General features: G+C 33.9%; 1 protein-coding gene across 1 annotated transcript in view; it reads right to left on the bottom strand.

The window, feature by feature from the left end:
- The window catches only part of ARFGEF3 (ARFGEF family member 3), a 95,346-nt gene that overhangs the window by 56,141 nt on the left and 19,429 nt on the right, over positions 1-19,776 (bottom strand). The window contains exons 5-10 of the mRNA XM_051996739.1: positions 15,309-15,475; positions 13,992-14,157; positions 6,370-6,477; positions 5,777-5,992; positions 5,496-5,606; positions 3,120-3,270 (exon numbers count right to left, since the gene is read on the bottom strand). Of these exons, the coding sequence (XP_051852699.1) occupies positions 3,120-3,270; positions 5,496-5,606; positions 5,777-5,992; positions 6,370-6,477; positions 13,992-14,157; positions 15,309-15,475 (919 nt within the window). The remainder of the gene's footprint in view (positions 1-3,119; positions 3,271-5,495; positions 5,607-5,776; positions 5,993-6,369; positions 6,478-13,991; positions 14,158-15,308; positions 15,476-19,776) is intronic.

The following is a 19,776-nucleotide window of genomic DNA, read 5'->3' as shown; positions in this document are numbered from 1 at the left end:
TGCCCAGAGAGAATTTATAGAACTCAAAAAAGAATTTAAAAAAATCAAATAGACATTGGAAAAAACTAAACAAAAAAATTAAAACCATCCAAGAAAAACAAGAAGATTATTTTAAAAATTTAACCAATTAGAAAAGGAGGTACAGAGTCTCAAAGATGAAAATAAATCTTTGAAAATTAGAATTTGGGCAAGGAGAAGCCAGTGAAGCTATGAAAAACCAACAAATAAGAAAACAGATTATAAAGAATGAGAAAATAGAACAGAATGTGAAACAACTCATAAGAAAAACAACAGATCTAGAGAACAGATCAAGCAGAGAAAAAATAAGAATAATTGGATTGCCAAAAAAATTGTGACCCAAAAGAGAACCTTGACATAATAATGTAGGAAATAATCACAGAAAATTGTCCTGGAGTGATAGAACATGAGGGGAAAGTAGAAATTAAAAAAAAAAATCTACCAATCACCACCTCAAAGAGATACTTTGTGGAAAACACATAGGAATATTATTGCCAATTTTTTGAAACCCCCAAACCAAAGAAAAAATTTTTCAAGAAACAAGGAAAAAAACTCAAATATGCTGGAGCTACAATTAGAATTGTACAAGACTTATCAGCAACTACAATAAAAGACTGCTGGTCTTGGAATCATATCTACAAACAAGCAAAAGAACTAGGCCTATGGCCAAAAATATCATATCCAGTAAAATCATCTATAATTTTCAACGAGAAAAAATGGACATTCAATAAACTTGCAAATTTTTAGGACTTTCTATCAATCAAATCTGAACTTAACAGAAAATTTAACATCTAAAAGCTGATATCAAAGAACAATTTTAAGGAACTCAACATGTACAAACTGTTTAAACATAGACAAATTGTTTATATTTTTTTCTACATGGGAAATGTATACTTTATGTTTAAGTTTTACATCAACAATAGAGTAAGCTCAAAAGAAATACTGGCAGAGTAAAAGTAAAAATAGTAATCATCTTATACAAATAAGGTGCAGAGGAAGAATAGATACAGAGGCATTAGAGGGGGGAGGAGGGTTCATAGTTCTGAAAATCTACTCACATCAGGAATGGATTTAATGGGCAATACTACATATATAGAGAGATATAGAACGCTCTAAAATCTATACAGTAATAAGGGGAGGCAAGATAGGTAAATAGGGAAGCAAAGAGTGAAGGAAGAATACAAGGGGGAACCCCTGGGAGGGGAGTAAGTTAAGTAATAGTAAGCCAAGTTATAGAGCAGAATTTAATGAAAGAGTCATCAGAGATAGGAAACACATGTGTAGATGTGGGGAATATATGTGTGTGAGTCTATACACACACACATATATACACACACACATTCTTACCTATAACTTGCTTGGTGGTGATGGAGATGAAAAGGAGATATGTGTGTCTTATGTGCATATATATGCATGTTTATGTATATATCTTTCTAAATTAGTCTGCTTGGGGGTGGGGAGATAAAAGGAGGGGAAAAGAATAAAGTAAATAAGATGCACAAAAGAACAATTTATAAGGAAGTAAAGAAAAGACAGACACTCATGAATATAATTTCTTCTAATAATACAGATATACATTTTAAACTGGTATTGTTATATATTTTGAATCCTCCCTGATGTTCTGTTGGGTACATTATAATGTTCTCTTTTGTTTTGTATTGCTTTTTGTTTTTTCTTTTTGCTTATTTGTTTCTTCAAATAAAATAAATTTGGGGAAAAAAATAAATGTTCATTGATTTGGCTAGGACAATCATTTTAAACACTGGGAAAAGTTCCAAAACATCTTATTCAATCTCTAATTTTTCCCTTGTGTTCTGAAATTGATTTCCCCCCCAATAGAATCTAAGAGGTAGGAGGGTTTTAAGGATTATTTAAGAAGATTATCCTTCTACCATTAGGCAAGAATAAAAATCACCCTCCTTACATGAGAGTATACCCTATTGAACTCTTCTGATGGCTAATAGTGGCATAAAGATAACCCTGGATACCAGAAGGCTATGATAATGGAGTTCAGGAAAAGGCTTTGAATATGAATCTGGCAAATATTCTCTATTATTTAATCAGTCACCAAAGACTACTACTGCCTGCTATGCGCCAGGTACTGTCCTATATGGCTGCTATCTTACTATAGACAGAGAGACTTGTTTTCAAAAGAAGAGGCTACAAAAATAACCTTTTTTGGCCACAACAACCCAAAATAGCTATCTTCAAAAGCATGAGTGAGTTATGATCAGCATCAGTAAAATTGGTGAAGGGAATAAACACAAATTAATAACTTGGATCCCTTGATCTAAGATGAATTTTTTCCCAAAACACATTCCAATATCTCATCACTCTCCATGCCAGGGAATGCATTCAGTAAACACTTTATGGGAAACTGAAGTCTCTTCACAGAAGAACTAGAGAACAGTTGGTTACAAATTTCCATAATAAAACTCATCATGTAATTGAAGACTATTAGAAGTCTAACTTTCTCTTTTCTGGGTTGGTTAATTTCCTTCCTTGCATGTTCATCCTATTTCTTCTAACTTTTTAATCACTTTCTCTACTGAGTCTTCAAATTTACCATGGATGTGTTTAATTATAGAATCCCAAATAGAGCATATTCTACAGGGTATTTACCTAGAATTCTGAACAGTGAAATGTTACCTCACCATTTATAAATGTTAATATCCCATTTTTTCACCATTCATTACAGTATCACCCTTGATTTAAAATGCACGCACACACACACACAATTGCAGATGGTGGGAACTTTTAAAAAAATGCTTAATTGATTATAGTTGCACAGACTAATTTTCCCTATCTTCTCCTTCAGAAGTTGATTTTTGGTCTTTGAATATAACACATCTACTTTGTCATTTTAACTTTAAATAGAAGTCAAGATTCCTAAATTCAATTCATATCTCTCCAATATACATATTCAATTATAGCTTTCTTCTCCATCTCTCTTTCCCTCCTTTTTGATTAGATGACCTTCCAGTTATGATTATGGTCTAAATTAGATACTCACTACTAAAGTCTAAAGGGGTGTCCTTCGAGCCATAATTCAATGCAAATTTGGCACTCATACAAGAAAAAGGATGACTGCTATTCCATACCTGAACACATGTGGCCAACAATCCTGATTATGGCTTCCCATTTCCAGGCCCACATTGAGGATGGCATCCATGCACAAAACATGGGCTGTATGCAGCCATACTCCCTGAACCTTCCCAATCTGCTCCAGTTTCTGTTCCACTTTTTGTTTCACTGTATAAGAAAAACATATTTTGAAAAATTAACAGAGAAAAGCAGGCTAAGAAGGGAAAAAGAAAGAAAAAGCATACAATTAAAAAGGAAGTATATGTATGGCAGGACAAAACATATTATAGAGAGTATCAGATCTTAGAATATTAGAGCTAGAAAGGACTTTAGACTCTCTAGCTCCACTTTCTTATTGTGCAAGAAAGGAGTGAACAAATATTTAAGAACTGAGGAAGAAAACCCAGAGAGATTAACCATAATCATGCAGTAAATTAACACAGAGCTCAGATTAGAACTCAGGTATCCTGGCCCAGGTCCAGATCCAATAATGCTTCCACTGATTTTAATACCAGCAACTTAGAATTTGTATGCACAATAGCTGACATTTATTTAAGATTTGGAAAGTACTTTTCATATATTATCACATCTTCCTTGCTTAAGAATTCCATATGACCCAAAGCTTTTTTTCTCTCAGTGCCTATGGTTAAAATATCTTTAATTATGTTTTATCTTAACTGCTAAAATATGAACCCTGTTTTCTCTCCTTTTTTCTCAACTTTCCATTTTTATGAGGGGTGATTCTCTATCCCAGTATGACCTTTCTCATGTTATAAAAAGGCGAAAATTTAGTGGCCTCCCAGTATGCTCTAAAGGCTAATGGACAGAATAAATGCTCTGAGCACAAGGGGATGAAATAAAATTTGTTAGTGGTATCCTATAGGGTTTATACAGATGCTGCCAATTATAATTTTTGAGGTCTCCAATGGCTGTTTTTTTTTTTCTTATATCCTAAGAAAACTTTTGAAACATTCTTAACAGTGACTCACTTAAAAAAAGAATTTGTGGTTCTAATTGGCCTCTCTCTCTCTTTCTCTCTCTCTCTCTCTCTCTCTCTCTCTCTCTCTCTCTCACACACACACACACACACACACACACACACACACACACATGCCACCATTCTCTAACTGAATATTTGTATATGTGTGTGTGTATTTCTTTTACCTAGGGTATTTGAAAAGCAACTAGTCTCTTAAGGTCTGGCTTTTCTTCTAAGAAAATTTCAAATGCCTCTTTATTATGGATTATCAATTTTTTTTCATTTATGTTTAAGCTCAGGTTTTTAGGGTATGTCACTCTGGACTTCATCCTGAGCTCCTCTGGAACATATTGCTCTTTGGAACACATTATTACACAGAAAATGTAGCAATCATATTAGTAAGTACCGATGCACAGTTACAGAAACTCCTTCACAAATAAGGGGGCAGTTATTTCATATAAATCTATAGGTCTATAGACACACACACACATAGAACATATATATATATATATATATACACATATATTATATATGTGTATAAACAGATATGTATAGATACACATGTTTTTTATGTGTATGGATATACATTACATACATAGATACATATCGAGAGAGAGAGAGAGAGAGGGAGGGAGGTGAGATGGACTAAGGGACTGAAAACTTAGAACTGGTCTCAGAGACAGGAAGAATTGGGAGTTTCCAATCAGATTCTAAGCAAGTGATGTTTTTATACTCCAGGTAATTCCCTAAGACTATAAGTTACAGAATAATTGATGTTTGCTCTTCTAAAGGAATTTTCCTCTAGAAACTACTGAACTAGGTTAAAAAAATACATTTATGTGCAAGTATATATTTATATCCTTGCTGTATACATAGCTAGCATGGTATATACAGATAAGAGACTGGGGTTCAAATCTCTGCTATAATAATAATTTTACCAAATGATTTCACCTCTCAAAGCCTCAGTTTCCATATTTGAAAGATGGAAATAATGCTATTTATATTAAGAGAATTTTCATTAAACTTCCAAGGACTATTTGAATGTGAGTTCTTTTTATTTATGACTTTATCAGTGTAAGAAACTCCCTCCAGCAATCCAGAACAGCAACTGTCAGTAACTTAAAATCTTAGCGTGATCTGGAGGCACTGAAATTATATGCCTTTTTCATGGTCATTCAGATAGCATATGCCAGAGTTAACTCATATCTTCCTGACTCTCTATGCATTCTTCCCAACATACCAACATGTTGTCTTTTGAGTATACTTACATACATTTTACATATATGTAATACTTGAATTGTATGCATATAACAAATATATCTACACACTGTACCACCATCTAACACACACACACACACACACACACACACACACACACACACACACACACACAGTATGACCCGTCGGATGTTACCTTGGGTTATAGCATCACTGGGTTCTTGAACTTCCCTTTCCTCTTTCTCTTCCTGTACACAAGATGCAGCAGCCATCTGAGCAAGTGCTGATGCACAATTAGCAGCCACTCCTTCAGAGAGAAGGGATCAGTTATTTCCCAAATGTAATGTGTTCTTCCACCCACATCTTATTTAAAGAAGAGATCATCTCTTTCAAGGACCCTTATTCCCACCAGTGTTATTTCTACCAAGGTTTACACATCACTCCAAATGGTACTGAGATTCAATTCTTGGTCAGTACCTAAAGCACAGCTCAGTCGAGCTGCTTTCCTCAGTCCATCAAGACTCATGCAGATGGAATCTCGTTCTTTCTGGTTCTGTTCTTTGATTCCCTCAGCACCCAGAATGAATGCCAGTCCTTTGGAGCTTCCAGCCATGCGACCAGTTAAGGGTGTAGATAAAGTATCAATCAAATTCTTCCAGCAGCCAATCAAAATATAACGGGCAAAAGCAACACCTAGAAGGCAAAATACCATGCATCACTTTTCAGAGAAAAAAAGTGCTTAACAGAATTAAATATATGTTATGGCATAAGAGTAGCATACAGTTCTTTGTATTATTGTATTATAAAAAACTTTATCTAGTTTTATCATAAGAAACTGAGCTCATTCTATGATAATTGATTATATTTGACTTGTTTGTAAATAAGAAATTTTGCTGACTGATTGAATTGTTGAAACTTTCTAAATAACCTCCCTAATGGTATGGCAAATCATCCTCTTAATAATGGTGAGATTACAGTATACAATACATTAGCAAAAAAAAAAGGTTTTGACTGCTAAATACATATAAAAAGTACTCATATATACATATTTCCATGATTCAAGTCATTACCTGCCACTATGGAATCATCTGTTCTCTGGTTCTGGGTGAGAGGAGACTCTGTAGAAGCTGATGCCATCAGTTGGCCACCTATAGCACTGCTCTCCAAGCCATCAATATCTACCAAAAAAAAAAGGATCATGGCATTAAGCATGACAAACAAATCATTTTAGTCAAAGGATGTTATACAGGAGAAAGATAGACAGAGAATAGACAGACAGAGAAATAGAAACAGAAAGAGAGGAAAAGAGAGAGAGAGAGAGAGAGAGAGAGAGACTGAGATTTAAAAATGTTTGCAAGAGTGATCATTAAAAAATATATTAACCAACCAATTCTGGCCTTAAAGAAAAGCTATAAGAAGATACAAGGGTTTTAGAACAATGCATATTTCAGACTTCTGATATGTTTGATTAAATTTGAAAATTTGACTCTTTCCCTCTCTTTTCTATGCTTTATCCAGATACTCTTTTACTCAAAGAGATACAAAGGATGTCTCTCTGGAAGAGAGAAAAGCAGATGGATACATTGGGAAATGTAGATAATATAAAAATACAATACTCTGAATACAAATTTTACTTTAAAAAAGAATATACTTGGATGTATGGTCTCTTGTTCCAACAATATCCGCATTTCCTTAGTATTCTGGTGAGATTTTTTTTTCTTATTTGCAAAAAGTCCTAATATTAGAGTTTATGTCATTTTTATAGGACAGGAATACAATTAGAAAGTCAGAAATCTTAGTATTTTCACCCTTAAATAAAAACAATTTGGCAATTTCATTAAAAGCATAGGTTCTGGGGCACCTAGGTAGTGAAGTGGATAGAGCATCAACCCTGAAGTTAGGAGGACATGAGTTCAAATCTGGCCTCAAACACTTAACACTTCCTACCTGTGTGTGACCCTCGCCAAGTCATTTTACTCAAATTGCCTCAGGAAAAAAAAGCACAGGTTTTACTATACCCATTTGAAAATTCTATGATTCAAACTCAGAGATTCACAGTTTATTAGGACAACTAATGAGTCAATAAATATCTCAATAAATTAGCAAATATTTATAAAGAACCTACTATGTGCCAGTGATAGCTTAAGGCACTAGTGAGAAAAAGAAAAATTAGTTCCTACTCTCAAAAAAAGTCATTTTTTTAGGATGAAAAAGCATATACTCAAATAAACAAATAGTACATATATATATATATGTATATATATACATATATATATATATGCACACACATATATATTAGATATGAATTAAAATTACAGTGGGGAAGACTAGCAACTAGTAATAAAGAAAAGTTTTTTGTGACACTTGAGTTAAGTTTTGAAGGAAACTAGGGTTTCCAGGAAACAAAAAGAAGGAAAGAGTATACTCTGAGTCTGACAAAAGTATGAAGTTAAAACATGGATAGTCATGTGTAAAGAAAGTCTAATTTGACCAGAACACAGAGTATGTGAAGGAGAATAAGATATAATCAGCTTGAAATGGTAGACTGAAACAGACAGCAAAAGACTTTCAATGATAAAAAAAATCAAGAGGGAACCAATGGAGATTTTTAAACAAGGAAGTAAACAAATCAAACCTGTGCTTCAGGAATATAATTTTGGCTACTATGTGAAGACTGGATGGGAAGAAAGGAAAGAGTTGAGACAAGTCTAGTGGAGACATGATAAAATCGTGAAATAGCAGGGTGGCTGTGGGAGTTGAGAAAAGGGATCAAAAATGAAAGCTATGGAATCAATAGGACTTGATATAGGAATAAGAAAGAATGAAGAATCATGGAGCCATAGTGTTGGAATCTTTACAAACTGTTAAGTCATTAGAATTGATAGAGACAATAATTATCTAATTTAGCATGGTTCAGGATGATTGATCTAATCCTACAAGGAGATGTTATGGGTCAGAAGAAACAAGGTACTAAGTGAAACTGAGAAACGATGCTTGTGTTCACACCTTTACTCAATGGAGTTCACACGTTTGGGAGATTTCAGGGTTTAGTATGAGATATTCGAATTCAGACCTCCCTTAATCCCTGCCTCCAGAAGGAGGAATCATCCTTTGGGAGATCATTATATAAAGAGGCTCTTAGCTTCGGATTAGTTAGAATTACTTCGGAACATTGTGAGGGGTCAGAGAGGAGCACTCTGGGAGGAAGCCCACAAACCTTCTCTCCCAGGCAAGAGAGATGCATTGCATCTTCCACCTTGGTGCTGACTGGAGGCTGAAGGACAAACCTTTGGATTTGGAGACATTTGGAGGGAGCTCTTGGAACCAAGCAGAAAGATAGGCTTCTAAGAAAACTAACCAGGCTATGTTGGAGACAATAAAAGAGCAGAACTTTTAGCACCTGGCTGCATTTGGGTGATTATTACTTTTAACTAAAACTAAGGCTGCCTCCAGAAAACCTCCCCGACAAACCTTCTCCCAGAGAGAACCATTATTATTTTAAAGAAGAAAAACACCACACCATAGGAGGTGAGGGAAAGTGAAGAGTTTTGTGTCAACTATCTCTCCACCAGCATGGATTTTTGTGGTCATCTTTATCCTAAATCACATATAACCCAAAATCTTTCATCTTTATAACCAAAAAGCATTAAGACCTATGTTCTTGGCTTTTTATATTTTAGGCATTTGAAATGAATCCTTGTTTCTTCTACTGGAGTTCAAATTTGGCTTCTCCATTCAAAAGTGAACACACACACACACACACACACACACACTCACACATATACCCATACACATGCACACACATTCTCCAAGCCACTGTTCTCTTTCTTTAAAGAAGAACTTACTTAAATTGTCTTAGGAATAGAGTTTATTCTTTTCCCATATACTTCCTTTCTCCTTCCCCAATTTGTTTTCTTTTGGACTCTACCCTTAAAAGAAAGGTAAATTTCTCTCACTATTATACCTGGTGATTGAGTAGAAACTTGGCTTCAATGTATTATATAGAAGTGGATTAGGAATATGTGGGCCAGAAACTAGGAAATCTGACCATTAATTTTAGTCCTATACCACAAAGACAATTTCTAACAACTACCATTTTAAAACTATGAAATGATTTAGGAAAATGATATGAAAAATCCAAATGAGGCTAAATTCTTTATCCAACTGGTCATCTGTGTCTTAACCAGATTACATTAACTCCTGACTCCACATTTAGAGGCTGATGTGAAAACCACAGTTTATCTGGATCTTGGCAATAGACTCCTTGATTAATCAAATGTAGGAAAAGGACTAATGAGTCACCAAAAAAAGGGAAAGACTAGAATCCAGTAAGAAATTTAAAACTGAGATCCTCCTGCATTTTAGAGCCCTAAAATTACAGGATCATAACTAAAAGGGGACTTAGAGGCCAGCTAATCCAACCTCCTCCTTTTATGGATAAGTAAACTTAGATACAAACAGATTAACTGACTTGCCAAAAGCTACACAAGAAATTATTGGCAGAGCCAAAATTTGAACCCAGGTGCTCTGATTTCAGATTCATTATTTTTTCCTCTATATCACGATAACTTTCAATTTTTTATGCCGCTTTCCCCTCTGAAATCTGCTAGTTTAGAGATTTAGTAAAGACAGTTCCTTCACAAACAAAGGGATCAACAGACTTGTTCCATGTCTATTTATTTTTAATTTCTATATTAGTCATGTTGTGAAAGGAAAATCAGAACCAAAATTATGAGAAAGAAAAACACCCCAAGTTCCCCCCAAACCAAAACTCGAAAACAGTATTCTTCAATTTACATTGAGTCTCCATAGTTCTTTCTCTGGATGTGGATGGTATTTTCCATCACAAATATATTGGAACTGTCTCAGATCACTGTATTGCTGAGAAGAGCTAAATTTTTCATGGTTGATTATTACACAATGTTGCTATTACTGTGTACAACCCATATCTGTTTTCAAATATTTCCACTAAGATAGAATTAAAACAAAGCTGGACACAAAACTAATTCACTGCAACAATGCTCATCCCTTGGACAATATCTGCTCAACTAACTCAATAACATTCTACTAGATACTCTCTCAGAGTCACCCTAAATTATGTAAGTCTTCAGTGTATATTTAAAGAACATAAGTGTTTTGTTTTTGAAATTTAAAATTATTTTTACTAAGTAGAAATAAACACACTTCAAAGGATTGAAAATTAAATCACTAAGTAAGGAACTCTTCTAACCAATATGCAGACTGTTGAAGCTCAAGAATATCCTCCATTCAACACCAAGATAAGCCTCTTTATAAAGGGCTGAAAAATTATGTTCAATGTCCAGCCTACTTCAAAGGATGAGCAAAATAAAGTTGAATGGAAAAAGAAGAAAGAAGTACATTCTCACATCACTATGACTGCTTCATTTGCTGGGGTTTTCTTAGGAAATAATACCACAGTTCCAATTATTGTCCACATAGAATCAGCACACATGGAAGAACATAAGCTTTGAAAGCAAAGAAAGTCCTTCCCCATCTATTTCTTAATTACAATTATATATGTAGATATATAGAAGTAAATAATACTTGACATGCACATAGGATCTTAACATTTACATGGAGCTTGACATATTTTACCTTAATTGATCCTCAAAATAAACCTATCAGATAAGTACTATAAGTATTACTTATTATTCCCATTTTAGAGAAGAAGCAACTGAGATTTAGAGCAGTCACATAATCTGTCCATGGTCACACAGCAGAAAATGAAGTAAGTAGGATTCAAATCCAAATTTTCTCATTACTTAAAGGCTTTGTTTCCATTCCACAATGAGTGCTATCATAAAAGATTAAAGAGTGGAAAATGATCAAAGACTTAACAAACACTAAAATGTAGAAATATGGGAGGATAAATGGCATAATAAAAAGACATTTTCTTCAAATCCCAATAATTTCAATGTCTTACTGTATGATATTGAACAAATATCCACTTATTGAAGCTAACTTCAAATTTTAAAAGGACATACGCAAAAAGATGGAAGGAAATGGTAAGAGATGGAGTTGCATCTGTATAGCCAAAGAAAACTATAAGCTGTATGAGGAAGGCTTAAGGTCAAAATTAGTAAATGTGTGTGAAAAATACTAAAGAATATAACAATAATTTTAAAATCTATGCTCTGGGTAAAAAGAACCAGGAAGGAACAGGTGCTATGCTTTAGCCAGGGAGTATAATACAAGCAGTCAACATTGAGAAGACAACACTGATCAAAAATTTAATTTTGCTTTCCTCTTATCTGTCAAGGAAAATAATCTCCAAAATGAAAAGAGTAAAACTATCATGATACATAAGATATGGAGGTACAAGATAATTGAAAAGATAGTAAGAAAGCACTCAAATTATCTAAATGAATTTTTATCTTCTAGGCTGGATGACTCACACCCCAGGATATTGATCATCAAACTAGAAAAAGCCATCTTTGAGAAATTGTGAAATATGAAAGAGATTTTAGGAGACTAGAAATTTTGGGGAAAGTTTAGGAAGGTAAGTTAAAGCAATTACAATTATCCCTTCCACATGGGGGAGGGATTTAGGGGCATAGAATATCTTGTTCCCCTCCCCCTTATCTGGAAAAATTTGTGTAAAATTTTTTGTCCCTCCTTTTATACTAAAGAAGTCTGAATTATTTCTTTTTTCTTTTATGAGATGTTTACAATATCTTATTGTAAAATCTGGGTTAAGTATTTGGTCAGAGAATATATGTTAAATGAAGTGTTAAATGAAAATACTGTATGAAAAAGAAATTCTAAAATTTTAAAACTCTAACTTTATAAATTTTAAATTTCTTATGCTGACCTTCATTATATCAAAACTGCCACAGGGAAAATCATGATACTGAAGGGATAACAGTATAATCCCTTTATAATAAACTGATCCTTATGTTGATCCACAACAAAATTCTAAAACCATTTATTAAACAGATAGATAATAAACATGCTGAAAATGAATCTTTGTTCATAAAGAAGTCAACAAAAAAAACACTATTTGCTGAAAGAGGCCTTAGAGACCATCTAGTCTGACCCCCTTATTTTACTGGTGAGTAAACTCAGGCCCAGAGAGAATGAAAATAAAATCCTGACTTTAGATTAAAAAGAAAATCCACTGTGGAATGTTGAACAGGAAGAACATAGCTGCATGAATACATGAGGAAAAAAAAAAAGCAAAACAACTCATGCATTTTAATTGACAGCAAATGTAATATACAAGAACAGAATGGTGTGCCAACCACAAATAAATTATAAGCATATAAAAATTAACAAATAAATAAATAAACAAAAAAATCCTAATGTGAACTTAGTATTGTTAGGATCAGGACCATAAATTTAGAGCAGGAGATTTTAGAAGACATTTAAACCAACCTATTTATTTTATGGAGAAGGAAACAGGCTTCAGAAATTTGACCATTCACAGCCAATAAGTAATAATGAGTATTGTGTTCAAAACAAAGGAGGAGGAGCTGAATGGAGGGGATATATACCAGAAAAGAAAAACTTAGTGAGAATATCAGATATGCCTTAAAATATCTGAATGATAAAACTTTTTTCCATATAATTTTACAAGGAAGAATTAGAATCACTGAGTCATTTGCTTAACAAAATAAGAAATAAGCTATAAACTAAAGCTATTTAAAAAGGGGATATGCAGTCTCAATAACTAAATAGTTTTAACTTAAAGTATTCAAGTAGAAGCAATTGATCACATGTCCTTAAATATATCTTTTAGCTAAGAACTTTAGCTCTTAATCAGGGCTGATTCTGACTCTGCAGGTGTGTGATAAAATGATAAAATACATCTTTCTAGTGATATTACTTGGATTTTAAAATCTTTCAATTAATTGCCAAACTATAAACACTTAAGGCAAAGATATTAAGTATTTAGCATACCTTTATAATAAAAATATAGAGATAGGGTATTGTTGTTTTGTCTGGGGTGATAAATTAAGTAATTGGAACAAACTGCCAAAATATAAAGGAAAAAGCAAGAAAAAGAGATAAGGTATAATAAAAATATAAGTTAAATTTATATAATGCAAATATTAGTTATAATAATCTTTATAATACAAAAATTTCCTATATAATAAACCATTATTATTGCAAGTATAGCAGGGAAGAGAATTAAGAACCACAGGGTTAAATGATATGGAAAACATAATTGAAATCTGCTAGCTATTCAATCATTAAGCATTACTGTCGAAATCCCATGAGTACTGAAGAATCTTAGAGCATGGAGCTTCCTGGAATGATTCTGGGATTTGTGCCCAAAGAACACTAACCTTCCTTTTAAAATAAGATCAATGGTTTTACATCAATAAAGAGCCAAAGAAGGACTTACCTAATAGGGAATAGTGGATACCATTATTAAACTGAAGCAGAAACAGGAATGAAATCAAAAGGGATGCTTAATTGGAGTCTGAAACATTGACAATCAGAATATTGGTGAAACTCCATGTGCATAAAATCTATTGACCTTGAATCACCCAACAACTGATTGTAGTCATATTTTTAGGTATCGATATTAAGATTCTGTGGATTTTAAAAAATCTGTTAGAAAAGTTGTAGGATCCTTGTAATGAATTCTGAAAAGGAGGCATTCTCTCACTAATGAGTACTAAAAAACAACCAAAAAGAACCCCCCAAAATATAATGAATCACTGACCAGTTAGCATAGTGATGAGGGGCAGACTGTGCTCTTCAGGACTTCCCCAATAACCTGCTTCACCAAGCATGTTCCTATCAAGCACCTGATGGTAAAGTTCTTCAATCCAAGCTTGAGAGAAAACCATGAGCACCCCACTGGTTTGGACCTGCTTCATAAACTCTTTCTATGGAAACAGATTATATTAATCAATGAGAAGAGTATAACCTTCAAAGACTTAAGTCTCAAACTCTTTTACTTCTTTCTTCCAGATATCCCTTAATTCCCATGATCAGTAAATCTAATTCTCTTTAGAAGTTCTGAAAAGAGAGTCAACTCAAAAATATTATAACCCTCATTTTCCATGTGAAATATTTCAGATGCCTAAATAAGCATATTTCTGGTTGAATGCTGGGGTTCTTATATTTGATACATTTATTGCTTAGTATATGAGCCATCTAGTTACACCATGATACAATTTATAGCTTTCTTTTTTTGCCCAAATGGCAGTAGAGGAAGAATTTACTATCTGGAAACTTAATAGCTAGATAGAATAAATATGTATCCAAGAGCACTTATGTTTATGAAAGGGCTGCTCACTTACACAACTCTCGAGATGTTTGTTTTAAGTGAACAGAAAAATAAGACTCTTGATTTCATGTAAGTTTCTATTCATGTATCAGTTCCACGGGGTTCTGTCCAGCACTTGTTCTGCTGGTATTGTTTTTCCCTCTGATAATGCTATTGGAGGTTACATTTGTCTCAGAGGGATCAAACCAATAGGTGGAAGAAATTATCTTTCTTACTTTGTGCTCTATGAAAGGTATTTTAGTATCTGTTAATAAGTAACTTGCTTAGCCTGTGGACAAATATTGATCTAGGTACCATTATGGAATCCCGAAAAAGCTTTCTAAAGCATTTGTGTGCCTAGCTTATCTCTTTCACATGGATAAATGTTTTGTAACCAAAGCTAGTCCCCTTTGCACTGTCTGATGTAAGTTAACAAGCTTTTGAACTGAATAACAATTATATATATGAGTATTTAATGACAGCATTTGGTGAAATTACTGAGCACGTCTGATTCTGAGTAGTCGTTGCTCCTTAAACTCTGAGACAGGTGGGGATAGCTCGGTGACTCAGAAAACTGGGCAGCGGGTATGTCTGTAGCACAGATATTTTTCTAGCCTCCAAATCCCTGGGAGGCAATGGGAATGCCAAGGCAGCATGGTGTGACATGTGTAGAGCCTCTTCCTACATGTGACTAACACTTGCCTTCACGGCTGAGTGCCCGCCCACTTAAGCGTACGCAGAATGTCCTGCTTGAGACTCCATGCTCACCAACATGACAGGTGCGAGTGTTGGCTTCTTTCTGTAGTAATCACCATTAGAGAGCTTCAGGTTGAGCAGGAGAGTGTAGTGTGAGACCATGTAGAGACTGTCCGCATTCATCAGGATTTGAAAGCTGAGGCTGTTGGTGTTGTCAAATCCAGGAGAGTGAATCATACCTAACAGAAAGACAAAAAGAGTCTCTAGGGGCCACAGACAAATCATTTCCATTATAGAGAAGCAAGAGCCAGCTCTAGAGAGAGAAAACTCACCCTATTCTAAGGATATGTGGGAAAGGAGAACGGGGGCCAAGAAATTTGGCTAAGACTATATTACTTCCCTTTCTGATTCCTGTCCCCAAAGATAATAATAATAATAATAATAATAATAATATGAATAAATGAAATAATCTGATTATATTTAAATTATTTCCTTCTGCAAAAACTGTACTTTATAGAGATAGCTAGTTAGCATAATAGATAGAATAATAGACTTAGATTCAGGAAGATCTGAATTCAAATTCCATCTCAAATACTTAATAATTGTGTGATCCTAGGCAACTCACATAACCTCTTTCAGCTTTAGTTTCCTCACCCATAAAATGTAGATAATAATAACATCTACTTCACAGGATTGTTGTGAGGATCAAATGAGATATTCAAAGAACTCTCTAAACTTTAAAATGCTATATAAACATTAGCTATTAATATTATATAAATTTGCTTGAGGCAAACCGTATTCATATTCTATAGATGAGAAGATTGAGCCAAATAAAGGATTTCTTGCTTGTCCAAGGTGGTAGTAATAGTTTTTATTTATATTGTACTTTAAAGTTTATAATGTGTTTTTCTCATAAGATAATTATTGCAAATAGCATTACCCTCATTATAAATGCAGAAACTGAGGCTTAGAAAGGTCAAATGGCCTTGAAAAGGTCAAAAGGTTATAAAACCTCACAACTAATAAACGTGGGAGCCAGAATATGATTCTCTCTCGACTTCTTTAAGTTTAGTATTGTATTTATTCCATAAAATATATTACTATGTACTACTTAACTTAGAAGTTGTTATTGTTTGATCTTTATCTCAAGGAGGACCATGACATCAGGGAGGTGATGCCATGAAATGAAAGTGAATTAGATTTAAGTGAGGGAGGACTTTGCAAGGACATCTATCTCACTTTCCCCTCCTGAGTCATCTGGATCCAGAGGCATGATACAGATCAGGATGACTGGAGATGGCCAATTAGATGGGACAGCCCAGTGGTATAGTGAGCACCAGCTCTGATCTCAGATACTCACTAGCTATGTGATCCAAGGCAAACTATTTAATTCTAATTACCTCCAAAAGGAAAAAAAAAGATAAAGGGATTATCACATATCATTAAACTGGAAATGGTGTCAGAAATTAAACTGTGGTCTTTATATATATACCAATGTCTTCATAGGGTTCAAATGAGTTAACTTTTATAAAACTCTTAACAGGCACTATGGGCCTGGTATATAGTAGATACTTAAGTATTTCATCTCTCTTTCCCTTTCACCCAGTTTGGTGTAATGTCCCCCATTTTGTCTTATAGTTTTGATACCATGCAAATGGCATAAATATATATGTATGTATATATTGGGGAATTGTGACTAAATGATTTCTAAAGTCTCTTTTAGCTTTGAACCTATGTAGACTCCTGGAATTTGATATGAAAAAAATTGGATAGACTGAGAAATAAATAGACTGGCTATCATTCTCAATGGCACATATATTTCATAGATAATTTAGACTTTTTTTAAAAAAAAAAGTAAGAATAGAAAAGGTAGTACCTACACTGTCTATTTTCAACTCTATTGTTTTTTAAAGGTGTTCTAGCAGAGTAATTAGAGCTGGCCAAAGCCAGATAAATTTGGATTCAAATCCTGCCACTGCCACATCCTGGTGTGTGATTCTGAAAGAGTTATTTAACTTAGCGATCTACATCTATAGTTGAAGGATATTTGCTAAGCTGCAGTATTAGAAGGAATTTTTACACTGGTAGTTTCCCACACTGATGAAACTACAGTTTTAGAACAATTTTTTTAACCTCTACAGATGGTCTTGAAACTGAAGGGTTTTGATTCTTGATTTTCCACTTTTAACTCTAAATCACTACATAACTACTTAATGGCTAATATCTAGTACAGGAAGAAGGCATGAGACAGAACATAGGTTTTAAAACTGGTTCAAAGCTAAATAAAATTGGTGGCATTAGAAGAAAAAAGCCATTTTCTAGCTATTCTAATGTTTTTATTGTGAGATGAGTTTTTTCTTAAAAAAATATTAAAATGCCATTTAATAGTAATGCTTCTCCTGCTTTGTGAGGCTTCACAAATTCTGCACTATACGTATTTTGTATTTTCATCCTAGAATTGTGAACTAGATGAAAAAAATAAATAAATATTGAAAATGCATTTAAAAAATTACTCACTTTTCAAACAATGTCTAACTTTATTAAATAATAATAAATCTAAACACACTGTGATCAGTGAGATTGTCTAAAGCTTTTAAGCTGGAGTGGTGGTGGATTTTTGCAATTCTCTGGGTCACACAAAGTGCAGGAACACCTATTTCTGATTAACAACTTGGAAGATTATTTTGATGGTGCAATCACTACACTACAATAAATTATTTGTGATATAAGACACACAGGAAAAAATCCTATCATTGATTTAGGTATTTGATGCTAACAAAAAAATGGTTGAAATCAAGAGCAATTATTATTCCCTTTGAGGATGTTCTGATGGGGCAGCTAAGGTGGCACAGTAGATAGAGACCGAACCCTGAAGTCAGAAGAATTCAAATCTGACCTCAGACATTTAACACTTCCTAGCTGTGTGACCCTGGATAAGTCACTTAACTCCAATTACCTCAGCCAAAAAAAAAGTATGTTTTGAAAGATTGAACAGATACTCAGTTCATGAAAAGTAAGAAGGCAACTAATGTATTTACTTGATTGATAAATAAATTGATAAACATAGATTGATAATTCATGTAATTCATCCATGTAAATATTAATGAATCTAAATGACATTGAAGCCCAATGTCACTAGTAAATTGACAGAGACAGAAAGAGACAGCAAGAAAGGCAGAGAGATAGACAGGTAGACATAGAGAGACAGAGACAGAGACAGAGAAGAAAGAGACTGCTAGAAGGCATCATTGATCATCAGTTGTAATAATCACTCAGACTGGTTATAAGCAACCTGTTGATAAGTCATGTCTGTTTTTATGTAGGACAAGCTGATTAATGTTTCAAGTTATGAAACTCAGCCAGTTCACAAGAATGGAACAAAACGAGGTATAAGAAATATTCTGCCTCAGGGAAAATGACAATCTGCTTGATTTTCCAGATTTATCTCAGAAGTAATAAACCTTATACTTTCTTATAATTATGTGAAAATATGCTTTTATGGGAAAATATAAGCCATAAGAAGTCCCTAGGCAAGAATAGACTAGTCTCATACTTATGCTTGCTAAGTGCTGCTTACTGGAAAGTTATCAAAATTGGAAAGATAAAATGGTTGGACCTATAGCCTATAAAATCTTGGTAACTGACTTTTTTCCTTCTTTGAGTAACTGCATGTTTATTTGTCTTCCCCTTTCTCCTTCTTTTTGATTCTTTCCTTTATCCCTTCCCCAACCCCCATTGCTGCCTTTTGGCATCCAGTCTGTGGTCCAATCAATATATCATGCTTCATTGTCAGAAGCTATAACAATAAGAAGAGTTCCTATTTATTATCTTTTGTTTATAAGATTTATTATCTTATTCCCTGCATTTAACAATTGAAACATTTTGTTTGGCAACAGATTTCTTTACATAAGACCAAGCATCTAATTATGGTTTTAATGACACATGGGAAGGAATTTTTTTTAAGGGTTTTTCACTGACACCTACATATCAGAAGCTTGAAAAAATATACAAATGCATGTTGTGCTATCAATTTCCTAGCCATCATCATCTCATTTTTTTTTCTCCTGTGTAAAATCATTCTGTAAGTTTTAAGATTTCTTAAATAGGATCTGCTAAACTTAAAGCAGGTCCATATAATAAAAACTAATTTCACAATCACATGACTTTCCCATATTTATCTTCTGCGCTTCCCCTTCTTTTGTTAGTATGGTCATAGTTGCAAATTTTCTGTTGGATTTTGTTTTGTTTTGGCATATATATATGTATTTTGCTGAGGCAATTGGGTTTAAGTGACTTGCCCAATGTCACACAGCTAGGAAGTGTTAAGTGTCTGAGACCAGATTTGAACATAGGTCCTCCTGACTTCAGGGCTTATGCTCTATCCACTGTGCCATCTAGCTGCCCAATATTAGATGTTTTGATTATAACAACCATCTATTTGGGGCTATTCTCTGCTGTCTGGTAAAATACTCAATAGCCATGCTTCTTTCTTAATTTGGTTTTCAAGATCTTCTAACAATATAACACTAACCAACCTACT

This window comes from Antechinus flavipes, chromosome 4, assembly GCF_016432865.1.
Source record: "Antechinus flavipes isolate AdamAnt ecotype Samford, QLD, Australia chromosome 4, AdamAnt_v2, whole genome shotgun sequence".
In the NCBI taxonomy this organism is placed as follows: domain Eukaryota; kingdom Metazoa; phylum Chordata; class Mammalia; order Dasyuromorphia; family Dasyuridae; genus Antechinus; species Antechinus flavipes.
Note: the sequence above shows the minus strand (reverse complement) of the source record. Positions and strands in the feature narration are given on the sequence as shown.